This window comes from Lycorma delicatula, chromosome 2 (genome assembly GCF_047948215.1).
Source record: "Lycorma delicatula isolate Av1 chromosome 2, ASM4794821v1, whole genome shotgun sequence".
In the NCBI taxonomy this organism is placed as follows: domain Eukaryota; kingdom Metazoa; phylum Arthropoda; class Insecta; order Hemiptera; family Fulgoridae; genus Lycorma; species Lycorma delicatula.
The window spans coordinates 165739470-165762384 of record NC_134456.1 but is presented as its reverse complement, the minus strand read 5'-3'; the positions used below and the strand labels follow the sequence as shown (position 1 = coordinate 165762384).

The following is a 22915-nucleotide window of genomic DNA, read 5'->3' as shown; positions in this document are numbered from 1 at the left end:
CTCATTTTCTTCAGTGATTACTTAAAAAACAACAAGTAAAAGGTTTTACTTATTTTTATTCACTATAGCCATTGTGTTCGTTCAATGTCTGGAAAATTCTAAAGTAAACAACACTTGTGAAACAAAAATCTCCACAGTGTATCTGGACAAAATGCATGATCCACATTGAAGCTCTGGCTTCCAAAAAAATGAGTCCTGGTCTGAATATTGTGCTAACAACACTTATAACCTTAGTAAATTATATAAAAATGAGGGCTCTAAAATCAAGAATCTTTTGTGCACTTTGTAAAGACATGGGGGCAGTACATTCAGTGTTACTATTTTATTGCAAAGCAAGATGGTTATCATGTGGGAAATTTTTGCACTGTGTTTATGAATTAGAGATGAAATTGCCATTTGTCTAGAAGAGGAAAATTGATCAGAAGCTGAGAAGTTTCAAGATTGTTTATTTGTGTTGGAATTGAGCTACTTGGTCGACATATTCAAGAAATTAAAAATCTTCAAATCTTGAAGATAAAATTTATCTTCAACTCCAAGGAGCAAATACACATTTATTGGATACGAGTGACAAAGTTAATGCTTTTGGTAGAAAATTGAAATTGCGAAACAGAAATTTAAGGCAAAAACCCTAGAGATATTTACAAATGTGGATGAATGTGTTAAAATTTACAAGGCTGAAGAACTACATGTGAAAGTTGTTTTTGTAACCATTGAAAATCATTTAGCCATGCTAGCAAAAAATTTTTAAAAAATTTTCTTGCTGACGACAACTTGATAGCAACTTACGAGTGGGTTAAGGATCCATTAAAAATACTGCTGTCCTTCGAGAGAAGAAATCTTCATAGACTTCATGGCAAGTAGCGAAATCAAAAGACAATTTAGTAATAAATCACTCTTTGAATTTTGGGCAGGAGTGGATGATGAGTTTTCTGCACTGAAAACATGAGCATTTCGTATACTATTACAATTTTCAACACCCTACCTTTGCAAAACCGGATTTTCACCCTCCTAGGGAGGCGCGTCCTACAGTTTGAGAAATACTGATTTATGAGATTACAATGACTGGTTTTCTAAATATAGGCCATTACTTTTAACCTATATAGGATACCTTTAGCCTGAACAGCCTGTATAAGTAATAAAACTGTGAAAGAACATGTTCTGTGCATATCAACCAAATTCTTTCTTTTTCCTGTTTAGCCTTCAGGAATTACCATTCAGGTATTACTTCAGAGGATGAATGTGATATGTATGAGTGTAAATGAAGTGTAGTCTTGTACAGTCTCAGTTTGACCATTCCTGAGATATGTGGTTAACTGAAACTCACCCACCAAAGAACACAGGTAACCACAATCTAGTATTCAAATCCGTTTAAAAATAACTGCCTTTACTAGGACTTTAACACTGGTAAATACAGTTACTTTTAAATATCAACCAAATTTAATTATTTCATTTGTTAAAATATTGATTAAACTTAATTATAAACAAATTATGTCATTCAAATTTTAAAATATTAAAAGATTTTTCTGAATAGAAGAAACTGTTTTTTATTAATTTCTGTAATAATCAGCTGTTTTAGACACCTATACTCTGTTAATATACATTGTTCAGTTCAGTTCAGCTCAACCAAAATGTAATAGCATCCAATAATGTTGTGGAATAATCTTCAACAATCTTGTGGAATGTATTATTAAACTTGATTTTGATAGTGGGCATTTTTTACTTCTTTAAATCCCTCTAGTCTCAACTATGCCTGATATTGTGTTACCATTAGGTTGTAAGAAATGCAGTTATCTCAGGTGTCAAGTTAAATGAAAAGTAGGTATAATGCAATACCCAGCAAAATTGGCTTTAGATATAAATTTCAGATAGAAAAAAATTAAATTAAAAACAATTAAATGTTTAATTCAGACTGTCTAAAAACAATGAATTCAGACTGTCAAAAACAGAAATACAATTGTATATATAATCAGTATCTTTATCAAACTAAAGGTACTACAATATGCACTAAGAACTAATTTTATTTTCTTAAAAACATAATACCTACAGCACTGCCTTTTTTTACCATTAATATTAATTATCATTATAGTTTGAAATTTTTACCTGATTTGTCATGGCAATGAATATTGCAAATAGGAAGATATAACAACCCCAGCTAAACTGATCTTGAACTTGTTTTTCTGTGGATGTCAGGAACATGTAAGTCATTCGTCCAAGGAATGGAATAGTTACCATAAAATTATCACCATTTGTTTCAATAAAATCATGTCTTGTAATTGATGTAGGATCTATATGATGTTCTCGGAATGGTCGTAAGAAATTCTGTAAATGTAAAAAAATTAATAACATTATCAGTAAATAAATATGTCAGTTTCATTTAAAATTTTAATACATGAAATTTATTTTATGTTAATAGAATAAATGAGATAATTTTACTTTACCTTACTTTATAGTTTTTAATGAATTAAAAGCACATCAACAACTAAAGGCACTTAAAATACACATCTATAATAGAATATTGTAGACACTGTTGGATCATATGTGATGAAATTCTAAACGTTAACATTTCAGTTTTTTATATCAAAATTAACTCAAATAACTTAAAAAAGCATGTAGGCTTTTCTTAAGTAATTTAAACTTAATCCTACAAAAATATATCTTGTCTGGTCACATACTAAGAGGAGTGAAACACTTTGCCTTTTGCATGTTATTTTTCAAGGTAGAGGATCAATCTACAACTGGAATAAGACAAACAATCATATCTGTTCAACATTAAGGTATGAAAAATAGTTTAAACTGCTAGAAGACTATTCATTTTTTTGACAAATATGAGTTCACTAAACTGAAAGACAAGCCATGGAGACATAATATCTTACATGAATAATATTAAATTATTTAATAAATAATATTTGCTTTTATTTAATTTTTAGTATAATCGCAACAATTCTTAACCCCCAATGCTGACATAAATGTAAACTAAATTCAATAAAAATGCAACCAATGTTTTTTATTAATCTTCAGAGATGTTGAGAAGAGAGGAAACAATTCCAAGAATCTGATGGTTCATACCAAAAATATATTTAACTAATCACTGAATAAGTAATTTTACTTAGCAGCTGAATAAACAATCTAGAAAAATCATTCACAGAGAAAAACGTCATCAGTATGATACGCACTAAATACATCTTTTGTAAATAAATACATCTTTAAAATACATCGTTTGTTACATATAAACTTAAAGGCTAGGATTTAAAGTCTTAATAAAACAAAGAAAATGGTTTATGCACTACATTGTACAATAAAAAATACTATCAATATTTATATTTTATGACAAAATACAATAAACAAAAATAATGAGCAGGATTTTCATTATTTATGCAGAAAAAACATAATAACTGTTTAATAAATCACCAAATAAAATATAGTCAGACTATAAAATAAATAAATGAATAATTATTTTTTTTTTGTAAGACCATATTACAATTTCATGATTGATAAACTGTAATTTGTCAAGAAATTCATAACCACTTTACATATTATGTATAAACATAAATGTTAATATATATTTCCCTTTATATAATATGCTAAGTAAAGATGGCAGATGTGCACCATTTATAAAACATCATTAACACTAATCTCTCTTAATTGTGGTATTGCTGAATAGGGAATTACCCCCTCCCCATGGTGTACATCAAACAAATTTAAAATGAAAAGTGGTGAAAGTGCAAACAAGTTAGTAAAATTCAGATTTATTTCACTGCTCCACTGATGCAATCAATTGCCACTGATGCCACCTACATGTATATTTCAATCATTGTACAGTTGTAAAGCTAGTTTGCCTCCATGTGGTGCACCCTGGGTAATGCTAAATGAGCTAGCAGATACTGGCCGCCAGACAAACCAAGAAGATAGGTTCTCCTGACCATGCAGACACAAGCCTACAGTATTACGATCTGCAGGCCATGTTACTAGATATATCCAACAGTCCTTTTCAGGACTTGCCAACAAGAAATCTTGGACCTTCGGTCCAAATTTGCCACATAAATATGGAAAGCATAAGTTATTCTAAGAGCCAGTATTTATCAAAACTACTGTAGAACGACAATACTGATCTGGTTGCAATCCAGAAAACACATTGTAATACTGAGGAACAATTACAGAAAAGAGGCAAAACACCTGAATATGAATTACTTGGTGCCAAATACCATGATGCATACAGCGTTGCTACTTATGTTAGATGTGATATAGAAAACGCCACTCATCTCCACCTCCATGGGCAATGAAATTCATAATGTTGTAGTTAAAATCGGAAGTATAACAGTGTCCAATATCTATAAACCACCAGCTGTCTCATGGCCAATGTCAGTAATCCAAATACAACCTCATCCTGCGGTTTACTTGGGCGATTTTAATAGCCAGAACGAACAATGGAAATATAAGGATTGTGATGCGAATGGTGAGGCTCTGGTGAGATGGGCTGAGGATGAGAATCTTAGTCTTGTCTTTGATGCTAAAGACCGATTTATTTTTAAATCAGCGGCTTGAAGGCGGGAGTATAACCCGGATCTATGTTTCACCTCAACTGACAGCAAAAGTCAGCCGCTGCTAGCCGCCCGAAAAGTTCTCTGTGATTTTCCCCACAACCAGCACCGCACAGTTATTATAGAGGCAGGTAGCCAAATTTCACTCATGACCTCTGTACCCCGCTGTAGGTGGAACTTCAGAAAGGCTGATTGGGAAAATGTTTCTAGGAATCTGGATAAATGCCTAGGCTGGATACCAGCCAACGTGTTAAACGCCAAAAATAGGGGCAAAAAACACTTTTTTTTATGTTTTACGTACAATAACGTTGTTAAATTGGCAATAATTCATACATTTTTTAAACATAAATTGTAGAGAATTTAATTATAAGAAGATTGATGTAAATAATGTCAACAGAAAACAAATAAAATTTTAAACATGTTGACTCTTATTAACAACAAAACCGACAAAAACTTAGAAGAAAATGTTACAAAAAAAGGAAACAATTGTGTCTAGTACGTACAATAATTTTAGACCTATGGAAAACAAGTTGGCAACACTGATTTTTTTCATCACAATTTGTTTAAATACTACTCATTGTTGTCAGTTAATTGTGGTAATGTGTTAAATAACCTTTTGCTGATCAATCGTGTTTGCAGTATTACATTGAATTCTTATAGTAAAAATTTCAGAAAACTGTTAAGAAGTGTAATTTTGTATTCATTTTACAGTGCATAAAAATCAAGTCTGTTAAAAAAGTGAAATTCGGTTTAGTTTTGTTTTGAAAAATGCTGCGTATCTTCATTAATACCGAATATGCTGACATGATTTTCATCTATGGATTTTGCAATGGAAGTGCTGCAGCAGTGGTTACGGAATATCGACATAGGTAACCTGGTCGTGTTGTACCAAATCGTAAAGTATTTATTAGAATTTTTAATAATCTTTGTGAGAATGATACACTTCCCAGCGCTCATATTTCATCTGAACGAAAGCAAATCATGCTGATGAAGGTGAAAATATTCTGCAGATGGTTCAACATAGTCCGGCAACGAGCACACAATTAATTGCAACATGGCTCAATATTTCACAAAGTAGAGTATGGAGGACAATAAATAATAATGGATTGCATCCTTTTCATATTCAGAAAGTGCAACATCTCCAGCCTGGTGACTACGCCAGCCGGCTGTAGTTTTGTCAATGGGTTAATATTTAATTCTATTTATACTATTTTCGAATGAAACTACTTTCACTCGTAACAGAATAAACAACACACAGAATGCGCATCGGTGGGGTGAAGAAAACCCACATGCTACAGTGGAAAAATATTTCCAGCAACGATTTTCAGTGAATGTTTGGTGTGGTATCATAGATGACCAATTAATTGGTCCTTTCATACTACAACATAGTGTCACAGGGAGAAATTATCTGGAATTTTTACATAATGAATTTATTATATTGCTGGAAAATGAATTGAAATGTATTACAAACTTGATGGAGCTCCTACACATTTCACTAATGAAGTAAGGCAATGTCTTGATGAAAAGTTTGCTGGTAAATGGATAGGACGTGGAGGACAGGTTAATTGGCCACCGAGATCCCCAGACCTCATTCTGTTGGATTATTGTTTGTGGGGATGGTTGAAAAATGAGGTTTACAAGCAAAAAGTAGACACACGCGATGAACTGATAGCTCGCATTCTCAACGCTGCAGCTATAATCAAGAAACGCAAAGATACCGTTAGACTGGCAACACAAAATCTAGTACAACGCGTTGAAAAGTGCATTGAACACAACAGTGGCATTTTTGAAAGTTATTAAACCACATGAAATACTACTTGTAAGCAGAATTTTATAATTATCATAAAAAAACAGTAAGTATTCTTTCTTCCTCCAGTTATTTTCTACTGTACATAACGAAAAAGTTTTTACAATCTGTTAAAAATTAATCTTTGTTGTTAATAAAAGTCGACATATTTAAAATTTTATTTGTTTCTGTTGACATTATTTACATCAATCTTCTTATAATTAAATTCTCTACAATTTATGATTAAAAAATGTATGATTTATTGGTAATTTAACAACATTATTGTACTAAAACATAAAAAAATGTGTTTTATGACCCTATTTTTGGCGTTTTACATTGGATATCTTAGAAACTAAGAGAGATACAGTTCTGGGACCTATTTTTTTCGATTTCCCAGCTGAATTTGCCCCTTAATTGACCTTCACAGAATTTCAGAAAGCCTTAATTTACCTGGAGGAACTGAAACTCGGGTGAAATCTTTCACCCAATATAACTCGCTAACGAAGCGTTTTCAGACCTATGTTTATATGAACTTTTTTCTTATTTTTAGCCTCTAGAATGAGTTGTCAAAGTATTGCCCTATCCTCCTGAATCACCCTGCATAAATTACTAGAAAGGCTTATCTACAACAGAATCTGTCAGAGGATATTTGATGTTATACCAATTGAACAAGGAGGCTTTAGGCCAAAACGAAGTTGCAAAGACCAAGTTCTCTCGCTCACAATGTAAATTGAAGTGGGGTTCCAAAGAAATCTTAAACATTCTACTGCATTCGTTGATTTATCAGCAGCCGCTTACAACACTGTCTGGAGAGAAGGCATGATTTGTAAGGTCCTCTGTGTAATCCCATGCAAACTGCCTGCTTAATAACATGTTGAACGACAGAATGTTCCCAGTTATCATGGGATTCAATATAAGCTCACCTAGGAAACTCAAGAATGGCCTGCCACAAGGGTTGGTATTTGCGCCTCTCCATTTCAGCCTCTATGTTGCAGACATGCCAGAGACAAGTTCTAAAATGCATGGCTATACTGATGACTGGGTGCTAACAACAAAATGTAGATCATTTGAAGAGTTAGAGGAGGTCCTGATGGTTGACCTGGAGAAACTGGGAAGATACTTCTGGAGATGGCGCCTCCAACCAAATTTTTTTTTTTTTTTTTTTTTTTTTTTTTTAAGGGCGAAAAACGGTTGAACGTTATCATCGCCCGGAAAATAAATAAATAGATAAATAAATACATAAATAAATAAATAAATAAAAATAACTTTAGGTTTTTAGATAAAATTAAAACTTAAAACTACTATCACAGAAACAAAATCCGGAATGGGTGTAAAAGGCCCATTCTCGGATAACAAAAACACTAATATGTAACTTAAAAGTCTGTTAAAAACTATCACATTAAAAATAAATAAAACTTAAAGCTATGTTAAAACCTATCACATTAAAAATAAATAAAACTTAAAACTATGTTAAAAACTATCATTAAAAATAATTAAAACTTAAAACTAAAAAAGGAGATAAAACTTAAAACTAATATCACAAAAATCTTATAACTAATATCACAGACGAATTTAAAAAACATACAAAAAAAAACAAAAAAATCCGATAGGGAGTGTAAAAGGCTCCCTACTCGGATAACAAAACAATACATAAGACAATACATACAATTACTAAAGAATACATACTTATTAAATTTTTTGCATTAACCCTATACTACGTAAAAATATAAACATGCGGTTTAAAACCTCCTTATCGTCACGCAAGATACCACGGATGTTACTAGGAATTTTAAATTTACGACGCAATGCCGCATAACATATGCAGTCCACGAGTATGTGGCGCACAGTCACGCGGCAGTTGCATCTTGCGCATAGAGGTGGTTGTCCTCTTGTAAACAGGTACTCGTGTGTGACTCTCGTGTGTCCTATCCGCAATCGACAGAGTACTACTTCCTCACGCCGGGGTTTTCTGTATGAGGAGTTCCATGGTAACACAGAATCTTTAATCTGACGGAGTTTATTATCAACAGTAGCTGTCCAATCACCTTGCCACCTTGTTCTTAATAATTGTTTTACATAGTTAATGAAATCAGAAGTAGCAACTCGGGTGGTGAAAGGAGGCTGGTTACATGCTTCTTTGGCAGCGGAATCTGCATGTTCATTACCTGGAATCCCTACGTGGCTAGGGACCCAGCAAAAACTTAATTCTGTGTTGCGATTATTCAACTCAGCGATTGCGTTGTAAATTTCAATGACGATAGGATGTTTGGAATAAAAGTTCTTTAAGGCTTGGAGAGCACTACACGAGTCACTGCAAATAAGAATTTTTCTATATTTAGGGTTAATGATGTTTAGAGCCTTATTTATAGCATATAGTTCAGCGGTAAACACACTCGTAATACTGGGGAGACCAAACATATAAGTTCTCTCATTGACAACAAAAGCACACCCAACCGTATCGTTTTGTTTCGATCCATCAGTGTATACAACCGCGTCTGGTTTCGCCTTGGAGAGAACACACTGAAACATCTGCTGAAAGACGATAGATGGTGTTGATTGTTTATTACATGTAGTCAGGTCAAAATTAAAATTTATGAGGTTTATTCCCCATGGAGGATATGAGCAAGGGTACATAGGAAAGAATGACGGTGTGTCAACATTTATATGCTGCAGCAGACGCCAGGTACGGACACCTACAGGTGCAGTACGACGTGGATGATCCTCATACTTTCCTAGATTAGGATTTTTAAAGACTGACTCAAGAACCGGGTGATTTGGCTGTCCTCTGAGACGAGCAAAATAAGATAATAAGAGCTGGTCTCGTCTATCCCAAAGTGATGGTTCACCACAGTCTACAAGTAAGCTTGCGACAGGACTTGATCTAAACGCGCCTGTAGCAAGCCGAAGGAAAGCATGATGTACACTATCCAGCATTTTAAGCACGGTTTGACGAGCTGATGAGTAGGCCACACAACCGTAATCTAAACGGGAGCGAACAAAGGAATAGTAAAAATGTATCATACATGATCTATCGGCTCCCCACTTGGTGTTAGTAAGGACTCGCATCATATCTAAAATTTTGGAACATTTTGTTTTCAATTCTTTTAAATGTTTGACCCAAGTAAGACGACTATCAAAAATTAAACCTAAAAACTTAACGTAATTAGAGATAGTAATAGTCTCACCGTTCAGAAAAATTTGCGGAATAGAAGGGTTTCGTAGCCGAGAAAAAACTACACATTTTGTTTTTTCGGATGAAAATGTGAAACCAGTAATCCTGGACCAAGCTTCAAGGTGATATATAGTGTTCTGCAGTAGTCTCTCTGCTGTGGGTGCCGAACGGCTTGCAATGTAGATAGCAAAGTCGTCAGCGAATAGAGAGCATGAGACAGGAGCCTGAACACATTTGGTAATATCATTTATGGCTACAGAAAATAAGGTGGCACTTAATACACTACCTTGGGGCACTCCATTCTCTAAGATGACACTATCTGAGAGCGAATCATCTACACGAACACGAGCCGTTCGGTGATTTATGAATCCCCGGATAAAAGCAAGCATATTGCCCTTGATTCCCCATTTTTGGAGAGTGTTAAGAATACCACGTCGCCAGGCTGTATCATACGCCTTTTTTATATCAAAGAAGATAGCGACGAGGTGTTGCCGATTGAGGAAAGCGTTTTGTATGGCTGTTTCTAGTGACACTAAATGGTCAATGGAAGATCGTCCTTGTCGAAAACCACACTGTTCTGGAGATAGAAAGCCATGTTTCTCCAAGTACCATGTAAGTCTGCGGTTTACCATTCTCTCCATTATTTTACACAAAACGCTTGTTAATGAAATAGGGCGATAGCTTGAGGGGTTCTTCTGGTCTTTACCAGGTTTTAGTACTGGTATAATAAATGCTTCTGACCAGCCGGGTGGGAAGACTTGTTCGGAGAATAAACCGTTGAAAATATTCAAAAGTTGTTGTAGTGCCGAATTAGGAAGGTGTGAAAGCATGGAAAGGCGAATGTTGTCCGGTCCAGGGGAAGTGTCCCGTGAATTTTTAAGTGCATGTAACAATTCTTTAAATACGAATGGAGTGTTTAATTCACCAACCGAATCACCAATGTTTAACGACAACACCTCCATTTGTATCTTGTACCGTTGAAAATCGTTATTATATGATGAGGTGAGAGACACCGAGCGGAAAGATTTTGCTAGACTATTTGCCACTTCCGAGGATGATGAAAGGAGTTCTCCTTCATCAATAAGACCAAGAATAGATTGTTTCGGTGATCCGAAGATTGCACGAATTTTCTTCCATACAGTAGACGTGGAAGTAGTGCGTGAGATAGTGCTCACGTATTTCGTCCATGAATTCCTCTTAGCGTCCAAGAATACTCGACGGCACACCGCTCTAGCCCTGCGGTATAAATTTAGATGTTCTGTTGTGGGCCTACGATTAAATTTACGTAGTGCCTGCCGTCGATTCCTAATAGCAATTTTGCATTCATCGTTCCACCATGGAACGAAAGGACGTCTAGGATTACCCGATGTTTGTGGGATATATCTGTTGGCATTCTTAAGTATCATGGACGTAAAAGAAGAATATTGGTCGAGGATGTTCGCTCCATCGTCATACTGAGATTGGAATGCTTTACAGTATCCGTTCCAATCTGCCTTTTCAACAATCCATCTCCGTGGCATTCTTTTAATCTCGCAGTCTACACCGAAACTGATAATAATTGGTCTATGATCACTGCCGTGATAGTCATCACAAATCGACCAATTAAAATGAGGGAGTACATTCGGTGAGCATATGGAAAGATCAAGGTTAGATACAGCACCAGTTGATAAGGACATAAAAGTGTGTGATCCATTATTCAGTAGGCAAAGGTCAAAATCTTGTCTCAATCTGTTTATCATATTTCCTCGAGTGGAGCAGAAGGTTGAGCCCCAGGAAATATGATGGGCATTGAAGTCTCCTACTATTAACGATGGAGATGGTATTTGTGTAAGGAGATTTGAGACGTCTAAAGCACTGAACACAGTGTTCGGTGAGAGATACAGATTGCAGATATGCAATTTGAAGGGAATAGTGACCTTTACTGCAATAGCAGGAATGACAGTGGTTAACTGAATTCTTGTAGCTGACACCCCATTCTTCATGAAAATCGCTACTCCACCACTCTCCCTACTGTCTACTATGCAGTCGTATCTCTCGCAGAAGTATCCTCTAAATGTAATTCGGTCATGTTGTAGGAGGTGAGTTTCCTGGAAACACATGATTAGTGGATCATGTGTGTGCGCCAGTACTCTAATATCTTCAATGCGGGACCGAATACCTCTAACATTCCACTGAATAATGTTCATAAGTGTAAAAAGCAAATAAAAAAATAAATTTCGGAAACTAAATAAAAATTAGTTGTACGTGATTCGGTTTTTCTTTTTTGAATTTTTTATTTTAAAGAACTCCGATGCCCTAGGGTCGGGTGGTTCTTCAACCATATCCTCCAGTATATGAGGAGATGGTGGAGGAGATTTATTTGAATGGGATGCTGTAGTTGACATCCCAGAAGAGATAGTTACGTGGGTTCCCTTTATGGGGAGCTTATTAGGTGGCTTACTGCCAGCTGTGATAGTCGCTATTCGTGGCGGTACGACTTTGGGAATAGGAACTTTCGTATGTATCATACTGTTTGATTCACTAGCTGCGATGGAGGACTTTTTATTCATTTTTGTCAGCTCTGAGATAGTGGCTGTAAGTGAAGCTACTTGATCAGATAGCATCTGAACAAGTTTTTTAAGCTCATTGCAGGATCCGCACTGCTGATTATTAGCATTTGTAGGAATTTGTTTAGTTGTAGCGGTGGCAAAAGATACGTCTGGTTCGACCAGGTTCCGTGAGTTGTTTATCTTTTTATATTCTCTACGTGCAGCCGGAAAAGATAGTTTTTGCTCCGTACAGATTTTGAGAATTGCCTTTTCTTCTTTAAAAGTTGGGCAATCTCGGGAGCGGGCCACTCTCGGGATGTGGACCACTGCAGTTTGCACATTTTTCACTTTCTTCGCAGTTAGTGTCGTTGTGACCTTCTTTACCACATCGAGCACAGATCTCAGTTTTCGTGCAAGATGTTGTAGTATGACCAAAACCTTGGCATCTGAAACATCGCCGTGGGTTGGGTATGAATGGTCGTACCCGAACCGAGAGGTAACCCACTTTGATATTTTCTGGTGGAACAGGGAGACTGAATGTTAATATAAGAGACGGTGTCGGTTCTTCTGTTCCGTTCTGCCGTTTCATTATACGTTTCACCTCAACAACATCTTGGTGGCACAGCTCGTCAACTATTTCAGAGATATCTATATCCAGAAGGTCTCTACAAAAAATTACACCCCGGCTCGTATTTAGCGTTTTGTGGCATTCTGCGCTTATATTTATGCCACCCATACTACGGAGACGTAAGATAGATCGACTCTGCTCATCGTTGAATGTTTCAACCAGAATCGATCCGTCGCGTAATTTCCTGATATTCTTCGGGGAGCCACTTGCACCTGTTATGGTTTTGTTTATTAAAAACGGTGAGACCTTTTGAAGGGAGCCACCTTCCTGACTATTTTTGAGAACAACGAATCTGATATTTTTATATTTTGATTTTAAGAAATTCTGTTCAGTAGGACTTTTATCCTCGTCAGACGAAGCTGATCGAGGTCTCTTCGCAAGACTTAAAATGGTGGTTTTTTCAGATGGACCACCAACCATCATAGTGTTTATTATTGGAACTGAAATTTTGGTCCCACGAGTACCGGCGAAAAATGGACCACTCCAGCAGAGCGCACGCGTACTGGAGCTAGAGCTAAATACAACTGGGTTCGCCCTGGTGCCCAGAGGACATCGTTCGAGACTCACTACGTAGAGCCATTCACCCATCGGCACGATTTGTTCCCACCTTGGGTTACGGTTGCGTTTCGTAAGATGTCGCAACACCACCGAGTGTAAATGTAAGAAATATCAGTGTAGGTTGTTGTTGTGTAATTGTGTATGTGTGTATGTTGTAATTTATGTAGTGTTCTTGGTGTAGTATATGTGTAAAATGTAAAGTGTTCCGCAGCTCATTGTATAGTGGGAAGAAAAGCTGCGGAGGCTAGGCCCGTGGGGACGCCAACCCCCAAAGTCTTAAAGAATAAGACTCCCCGTCGGGGGCCTCCAACCAAATGCTAGTAGAGGTGTCATGCTTCCATCTGAGTAACAAGTTTGCTATAGGGAGCTTAAATTTCTATTCGAGAATAGATGGCTTTCATAATAAGACACCAAAATACCTAGGCGTGACACTTGATAGAACGCTTTCATTTAAGGAGCACCTAATGAAAACTGCAGAGAAGTTGAAAGAGAGAAACATTATTCATAAGCTCTGTGGAACAACATGGGGAGCATCGAATTCCACTTTGCGCACATCAGCTTTGAACCTCATTTTCTCGGCTGCTGAATATTATGTGCTAGTGTGGCTTAACAGAACTTATATTCATAGAATTGATGCTCAACTTAATAATACTATAAGAATGATTGCCGAGGTTATCAGGTCTACTCCTGTGGAATGGCTTCCGATTATTGAGCCACATACCACCCCCACTGCACCGTATGAACGCTCTTGTAAAACAGTACAAGAAGATTATGGACAATCAAAACCTACCAATACATGAGGACACTGAGGATGCCAATCGTGGTCGCCTTTGATCTAGAAAGCCACCTATCAAAACAGCAATTGCTGCCACAGAGGAAGGATTTAACCTGACGCCTGGCATTGAGAATGAACCATAAAGCAGAATAACCAAATCCCATGTATTACTCAAAAACCACCAGATTTTGACTTGCCACGTAAGACATGGTCAACACTAAACAGAATACGAACTCAGCATGGTAGGTGCGCCTATTTCCTGTATAAATGGAGTAAAACACAAACGCCCCTTTGTGAATGTGGTGAAAATCAAAATGTTAAACACATCACCACATAAGTTTGCCCTAGGACAGCTTACGAAGGGAATCCTGAAGATTTCCTGATGACGACTCCAAAATCAGTAGCTTATATTAATTTGGTAAATGTTTGTTTGTGTAATTTTTGACTGTAATTAGTGTTGTGTTTTGGTGCCATACACTAAATAAATAAATAAATTGTAAAGTTGTGTTTTTTTATGTTGTGAAATTTTTGCACGAGTTCGCTTGTAGAATTTAATTTTTAATGTAGAGATTTTTGGCAATGTTTTAATTTTTTTGTATTTTATCAAACTGAAAATTGCTATCATGTTTGCTTATGTAGTATAAAAGTAGTTTATAGAAAAAAAATACATGAATTTAAATTAATAAAATGAATTAGTTGATGAAATTAATAATTTTATGTGTATTAAAATTCTTAATTAGCAAAAATTATTATTTAATAACTAATTAACTTTGAATTACATGAAATTAGATTTTATGAGCCACAGCCACGACTAATCTGATCCTAAGGAAATAGTAAGCTGATAGCTGCTGTCATTATAGTAGTTTTCAAGTTATTACAAAGGCTCTGCAACAGTTTTGTTTCCTGTTTACTCCTTCCCAGGCTCAGCATCTTACTCACCTACATGGAAAAGTATGATCAGATGAAATTCTACACCAAGGCTCCTTGACAGGTAGTTCTATGATTAATTATAAGGAAATATTTATAGTGAGCTAGTTTAATTGATTATTTTGACTGATTAGAATAAAACATTTTTCTCAAATTCAATTCTGGGTAAAGGCCTAATACTGAACACTAATGTTTACTAATTTAGAGCAAAAAGTTTGTAAATTACCTCTATTCTTTCTCTAATTATATGTTTATTGCATAAAAAAGATTTAGTTTTCATTTTTCACAAAGGCATGGGTCCTGCCTGTTCCCTCAGAAAACATGACAATGTACTTATTGTTATTAAAAAAAAGCAATAGGTAAAAAAAAAAATTGAAAAAACAAATACTACTCAAAAGAAATATGTCAAACAACAAAATTAATTTTCAGAAGTAGAACCACTTCAGGTCACAGGCTAACCTGAAGCAATTTATCATGGCGAATATAAGAAATTTATTGGCGAATAGTAAATATATATGTTCATAAATATAACATATATAAACATAAATATACATGTACAGTATAGGAAGATACTATAAATCCTCAGAATTAGTTTATTTTCCAAAAATTGCTAATATATAAAAGTTTTTGAGTACATTTCCTTCAGCAGCTACACATTTCTGTCCAGTCATAAAGTTATTAGAAATATTTCTGGAACCCATTTTGATATATCATCAGCTACTTTACTGCACTGGTCACATGGTCATCACATCATTAGTGATTTTTAGACCAATCTAGCTGGTAGCAATTTGGGAGAATATGGTGGCTGCTCTACAGTTGTTTTATTTTTATTGTATCATGTCTGGTACTCTTTAACAAACATTGATCAATATGACAATGCATTGTTATGCAGTAGAATCAAATTTTGTTTCTAATCTTTCAGAACATGACCAACAGGGTTGGTCTAGTGATGAACAGGTGTTTGCAAATCAGCCGTTTAAAAGTAAAGGCAGTTTACTTTTAAACGGATTTGGATACTAGATCATAAATACCGGTGTTCATTGGTAGTTGAGTTTCAATTAACCACACATATCAGAACCTGATATCAGGTCATATGGTCGACCTGAGACAACAGTCTCAGGTTGACCATTCTTCTAAAAACCTTCTTGTAAAAAAAATCACAGATATCATTGATAAATCAAAGAAAAATTAACAGTGCCTCATAATGGCTAAATATTTTTTTTTTAAAACTGATTCTAGAGGAATTTTTTCTGAAGTTACAAATATTCTACTTCCGACAAGTAATTCAAAAATTTGATGAAGCAAAAAACAGAAATGGATGCAAGATGACAAAAATGAACAGAAAACACAATTATTGAAATGATGAATGTCAGACAGAATAAAAAAAAAAATAATGATAATGACAAAAATGCAAATGAACAAACAAATTAAATCTGCTCAAGCAGGTTTCAATTTTTACAAAATTTAGCTAATGTCCACTGATACCAAGAAAGGGTGACTTCCTAGAGATGTGTAGCATTTTAAACAACCAACAATTGCTGCTAGTAAGAGATTTAACCAAATAAAAAAGAAAAGTATTAGACTACTTCAAAAGGCAGTGATTTAAGATAATAAATCAAAGAAATCCCAAGCATTTACAAATTTAAATCATCATGGACTCCCTGCATCTTAAAATTAGATTATAACTATTATTTAAGCATGTGCTTTAAGTTGACTGTCTGCTTTATTCAAATATACCCTTTGTTTCAAAATCGTAACTTAAATATGCAATTTATTGAAACTGTAGAACCAATCTATTGTTATATTTTTGAGAATACTGTATTAACAGACTGACAATGCTTCAAAAGATTTTATCCATTCAGTACACAGATTGCTGAAAATTAATTACTTAATCTCTAGTTTCAGCAACCAGTACAACTGAGCACACCACTCATTCTCTGACTAGACTTCTTCAAAACATTTGTAGACGTTAATAATCATCACACTAGTTAATGTAATTTATCATCTTTATATAAATGTGAGAGTAATTATTAATTTAACTGAGCAATAGATAAAAGTTCATTACTTAAGTTACTTAGTAAAAATTCTTCAATAGTGAAATTTATTTAACTGAATGTTATTTGTAAAGAAATAGAAAATTCTATTGCAATAATTATGGCACAATTTATGATAGCATACAAATTTTTATGGTCAACATGTAGAACCTTGAAGTTTTATAAATTCAGTAAGTAAATAAACTTCAACAAAATTTGTTTATAGAAATTAAAATCAAAGCAAATAAAAATTCTTGCATAAAAAAAAAAGAATTTTTGTTATGTCAAACAAATTGAATTGTTTAAAAAAAAAACCAATGAAAACTAAAACAAACATAAAAATTGTAATATATTATTTCACAGCTACACTAAATAGCTTTCAAGATTCATTTAATATATATGTAAATATTATCATTCTAAGCTCAACTTGACTTAAATATGCAATTTATTGAAAATTTAAAACCAATCTATTACTTTATTTTTGAGAATACTGTAATAACAGACTGACAGTGTTTTAAATATTTTATCTGAATCTATGACACAGAATATTTTAATGAATCAGTGGAATTTAGAGAAAAATTGAGAAAGTGGAGGTAAAGATTTTTGAGGAGGACATCGCAAGAGGTCAGAGTAAAAAAGATAAGGTAGAAGATATAGAAGAATGGGAGAATGTTAAAAAGAAATTTCTTAAATCACTAGAAGTGAACTTAGGTGGAATAAAGAGAATTGGTAAAAAATCTTGGACATCATATTGGAGCTGATCGATGAACGTAGAAAGTATAAGAATGCTAATGATGAAGAAGGTAAAAGGAACTATTGAAAATTAAGATATACTGTAAAGAGGAAGTGCAAATTAGTGAAAGAAGAGTGATCATAGAAAAATGTTCATAAGTGAAAAGAGAAATCATCATTGGTAAAATAGACAGAGCAAATAGGAAGATAAGGAAAATTTTGTGGTGCATAAATTAAAATCTAACAATGTGTTAAACAAAGATGGTACACCAATTTATAATATGAAAGAAAAGGCCAACAGGTGGATGGAATACATTGAAGTCATAAGTTATATGGAGGAAATAAATTAAAAACTGGTATTATAGAGGAAGAAAAGGAGGTCAAACAGGATGAAAAGGGAGATATAATACTGAGAACTGAATTTAAGAGAGCATTAAAAGATATGAATATCAGAAAGGCTCTGGGATAAGACAGGATACCTGCAGAATTACTGCGCAGTGCAGATGAAGAAGTGATATAGATAGATTATACTAACTGGTGTGTAGTATTTATGAAATAAGGAAGTTCCATCAGACTTCAAAAACATGGTGTTATTTTCATGATACCAAAGAAGGCAGAAGCAAATAAATGTTAAGAATACAGAACAATTAGCTTAACTACTAATGAATGCATCAAAAATCTTAACTAGAATAAGGGAAACAATTTTATGCCTCAGATTAATAGTAGAAGGAAGACTAAAGAAAAACAAACCAACATACTTGGCATTTATAGACCTAGAAAAGGCATTCATTCGATAACATAGACTGGAATAAAATATTCAGCATTTTAAAAAAATTACGGTTCAAATACAGAGATAGAAAAACAATTGAATGATTACTAAAATTTACAGGAACCAAACAGCAACAGTAATAATTGAAGAACATAAGAAAGAAGTTATAATAAGAAAGGGAGTCTGACAAAGATCTTCCCTAACCCTGTTACTTTTTAATCTTTACATAGAACTAGCAGTTAATGATGTTAAATAACAATTTAGATCCGAAGTGACAGTGCCAGGTGAAAAGATAAAGATGCTACGATTTGCTCATGATATAGTAATTCTATCTGAGAGTAAAAAAGATTTAGAAGAAACAATGAATGGCATGGATGAAGTTCTACACAAGAACTACTACATAAAAATAAACAAGAACACAACGAAAGTAATGAAATATAGAAGAAATAATGTAGATGGACCACTGAAAATAAAAATAGGTGGACCACTGAGATAAGATTTTGGAGGTAGAAGAATTTTGTTACTTGGGAAGTAGAATTACTAAAAATGGAAGAAGTAAGAGTGAAATAAAATAACAAATAGGACAGACAAAACAAGCTTCAGTCAAAAATATAATTTGCTTACATCAAAAATTAATTTAAGTCAGGAAAAAATTTTTGAAAATATATGTTTGGATAGTCGCTTTATATGAAAGTGAAACTTGGATGATCGGAGTACCTGAGAAGAAATGATTAGAAGTTTTTGAAATGTGGTGCTATAGGAGAATGTTAAAAATCAGATGGGTAGATAAGTGACAAATGAAGAAGTGTTGCAGCAAATTGGTGGAGAGAAGCATTTGGAAAAATATAGTTAAAAGAAGAGACAGACTTATAGGCCACATATTAAGGCATCCTGGATTAATACTGGAGGGGTAGGTAGATGGGAAAGATTGTGCAGGCAGGCAATGTTTGGAATATGTAAAATAAATTGTTAGGGATGTAGGATGTAGGGAGTATGTACTGGCACTAGATAGGGAATCTTGGAGGGCTGAATCAAAATAATGACTGAAGACAAAAAAAAATAGCTCAACATTCCACAGAATACTCAAATGAAATTTTTTTCATATCATTTATAAACGCTAACATATATTTTTCACACATACAAAAAAGAAGAAAATCATACAACAGTAATTTCTTTTGTTTCTAAAAAATAGTTAACATATGCTTCTCAACATAATTCATTACATTAAGATTAATTTAACATAAAATAATAAATTTTATCCGCTAAATTCAATGAATTATTTATGTTTATGAGCAACATTAAATGTTTAATTCACACTAAACAAATGTTTCATTAATGAAGATAATATATTACATTAATTGGTGGCGATAATTATTAACACCTTTTGAAGAAGTTTAGCCAGAGAATGAGTGGTGTGTACAGTTATACTGGTTGCTGAAAGTAGAGACTAATTAATTAATTTTCAACAAGCTGTGTATTGAATGAATAAAATATTTTAAAGCAATGTCAATCTGTTATTATAGTATTCTCAAAAATATAACAGAGATTGGTTCTGCATTTTCAATAAATTGCATATTTGTCAAGATTTTGAAACAAAGGGTATATTTAAAAAAAGTAGACAGTCAACTTAAAGCATGTGCTTAAATAATGGTTATAATCTAATTTTAAGTTGAGTCCATGATGATTTAAAAATGGTTATAATCTAATTTTAAGTTGAGTCCATGATGATTTAAATTTTTAATATTATATTGATGTTGTAATGATATTTCATTCATACTAATCTAATTTGGTCTGCAACCTGTATTTTTTTTTATCTATTATTTGATTTATTCAAATAATAAATAAGCATTTTTGATCAAAATAAAAAATGGATAAACTGGCTCGTTTATGTTTCTTAGAAATAATTAAGAAACTTGCTTCACGCCAAAACTCCAGTATTACAAAAATAACCCCAGCAGATATGGAAAACCTCCACTTTATAGCTGATCTCTATTAAGTCAATATATCTAATGGAAGCGTAGAAAATTATAATTATTATTAAAAAGGAAGAAGAAAAATCAGAAATCTTAATAAAGCAAAATACTATTTTGTTTTCTCAACATCAATTTTAAATCATACCTCTAATGAAATTCCAGTAATCTAAAATTTATCTTTAACTGACTCCTAATATTAATTTTACAATTTACTAATTTATTAAACGATCTTCAAAATAAACTATTCATTATTTGTAATGCATGATTATTTCTACTAAATAACACAGTTTTAATTTAATTTTTGCAATAATACATTTATTCTTAAACATAATATTGTCATCTAACCCTGTAATAAATGTAAATTTAAATTCCTCTTTTCAAGCACTTTTTATTTAATAACCTACAATAACTTTTTTCTCTTCAAAAAATGCATTTGCCCACTGGTCTGGTCTAATGGTTAACTTTTGCACATCAGTTGTTCAATAGCTGATTTTCAAAGTAGAAGGTTCTGAGGTTCAAATCCTAGTAGATATTAGTTGCTTTTACATGGATTTGAATAACAGACAGTGAATACCTATGTACTTTGGTGACTGATATCCAATTATTCATAAGTTATTTAATTATAAAAATAAATATTTTAATCACTTATATTTTAATTATTTGTATTATTTTAATTTATAAAGTACATAAAATTACAACAAACTGAAAAATATTGATTTTAATGTAATTTTTTTTAAACCTATATTAAAGTGGTTTTATTCTCTCTTATGGGCTACTTTTTCTATTCGGGCATCAAGCGAGTTATTGTTAGCAGTTAGGAGGACACATGTTTTATTAAAAATCAAGATTAAGTAAGATCTGAATTGCATCAGCTCATCTAGTACTTCATTCTTATGGTATATGTTTTCAGAGGTATGTATTTTATTATTTCAAATGAGGATCCTTTCTTGCGAACTGTACATTTACATAGCTACAGATGTCAGTGAATTTATGATCTGCTTCAGTCAGGTGGCGGATAAATGAATACTTTATGTTGTTATGGAGTGCTTTCATGTGATCATTCTATTTCTAAAAACGATTACTTTAAAATGAAAATGGGGGAAGATAAAGAACCTGGATATAGACACATTATACCTGTAAATCAGAACTAAACTGTAAAAGAAATTAAACCATAAAACACATCACTAAATAAATACACTGAATTATTTCAGTTTTATAATGTTCTATACTGAACAAACAACATGAAGTTTAAACAAATACATATATGAGATTAATATGTAAAAGCATAACTACATAGGCAATATTTTTCATCCACCTTGTAGAAGTATATAAAAAATCCAGAACCATCAATGATAAACTAGAGATTATACATCAACAAAAATGGCCACTTATTATTATTTGAATTTTATGAAAAATTCAAATAGACAATATATACTAATAAGCACAATTCAAATTTAACAGACTATTTAGCTACAATCTAAAACTATTAGTATTCCTAACACAAACATACTCCAATACCACACATGCCTCTGAAGAACAACATTCAGTTGATAACAGAATGGAAAAATAAAAATTTCACATTCATTAAAAATTAAGTGTCGCATAATTATTACTGACCACCATATATGAAATTATAGTGAATATTTAAAAATTACATAACACAATAATACAAATAATAATAACAATAATTAGATATTAACCTTATGCTGTTAATTATAGTACTTCTTACATTTTAAAGGCATGTTAAAAAAAAAACCAAACTCTTTTAATACTATGCTAACCAGTAAAATGTATTTCAAAAAATTGTGCTGGCTGGTAGTAACTTTTGAAAACACATTGTTTGACACTACCTCTGTTATATTTCAAGCTACAACAAGTGTATTAAATTTCTCCTCAGATTTTTACAAAATGGAAATAGAAGCCCTTGAAGTACAGTATGTTTGTATTAAATTTTTCTTCTAATTTGGTAAAGCTTTCACCGAATATTTCAAATGCTTCAGCAATGATTTGAAGAAGACTGTTTGAGCAGTTCATAATGCTACAAAGGGTCAATTGTTTTAAGAGTCAGAATGTTGACAATAAAGATTCCAGACCGCGACGACCTTCTACATCTACAAACAATGACAACATTAATTTAGTACAAGCCACAGTTCTTGATTTTAACTATCTGAGTTTGTTGAGAAAGTAGATATCACCAAGGATCATGCCAATTTTAATGGAAAAACCTAAAATCGTATCGTATTGTACCTCTACAAAATTAAAGCCATGTTTGCTGAACGAAGACACAGTTTTGCAATGGGAGGGGTAAAGCCACCTTAATTAAAAATACTCTGTATGAATCAGTCAAACCTAAAGGTGATTGTGGTTTTTTTTAACTGGAAAGTCTTGGTCCAATATGAATTCATTACATGAGGTCAGACATTAAAGAAGAAGTACTAAATTTAAAATTTTACAATACTTGAGCATGCTATATACAAAAAGAGGTCTGAGCTGTGG

General features: G+C 33.3%; 1 protein-coding gene across 1 annotated transcript in view; it reads right to left on the bottom strand.

The window, feature by feature from the left end:
* Positions 1-22915, bottom strand: part of Kua (Plasmanylethanolamine desaturase Kua) — a 65628-nt gene that overhangs the window by 9004 nt on the left and 33709 nt on the right. The window contains exon 3 of the mRNA XM_075356639.1: positions 2101-2319. Coding sequence (XP_075212754.1) covers positions 2101-2319 — 219 coding nt within the window. The remainder of the gene's footprint in view (positions 1-2100; positions 2320-22915) is intronic.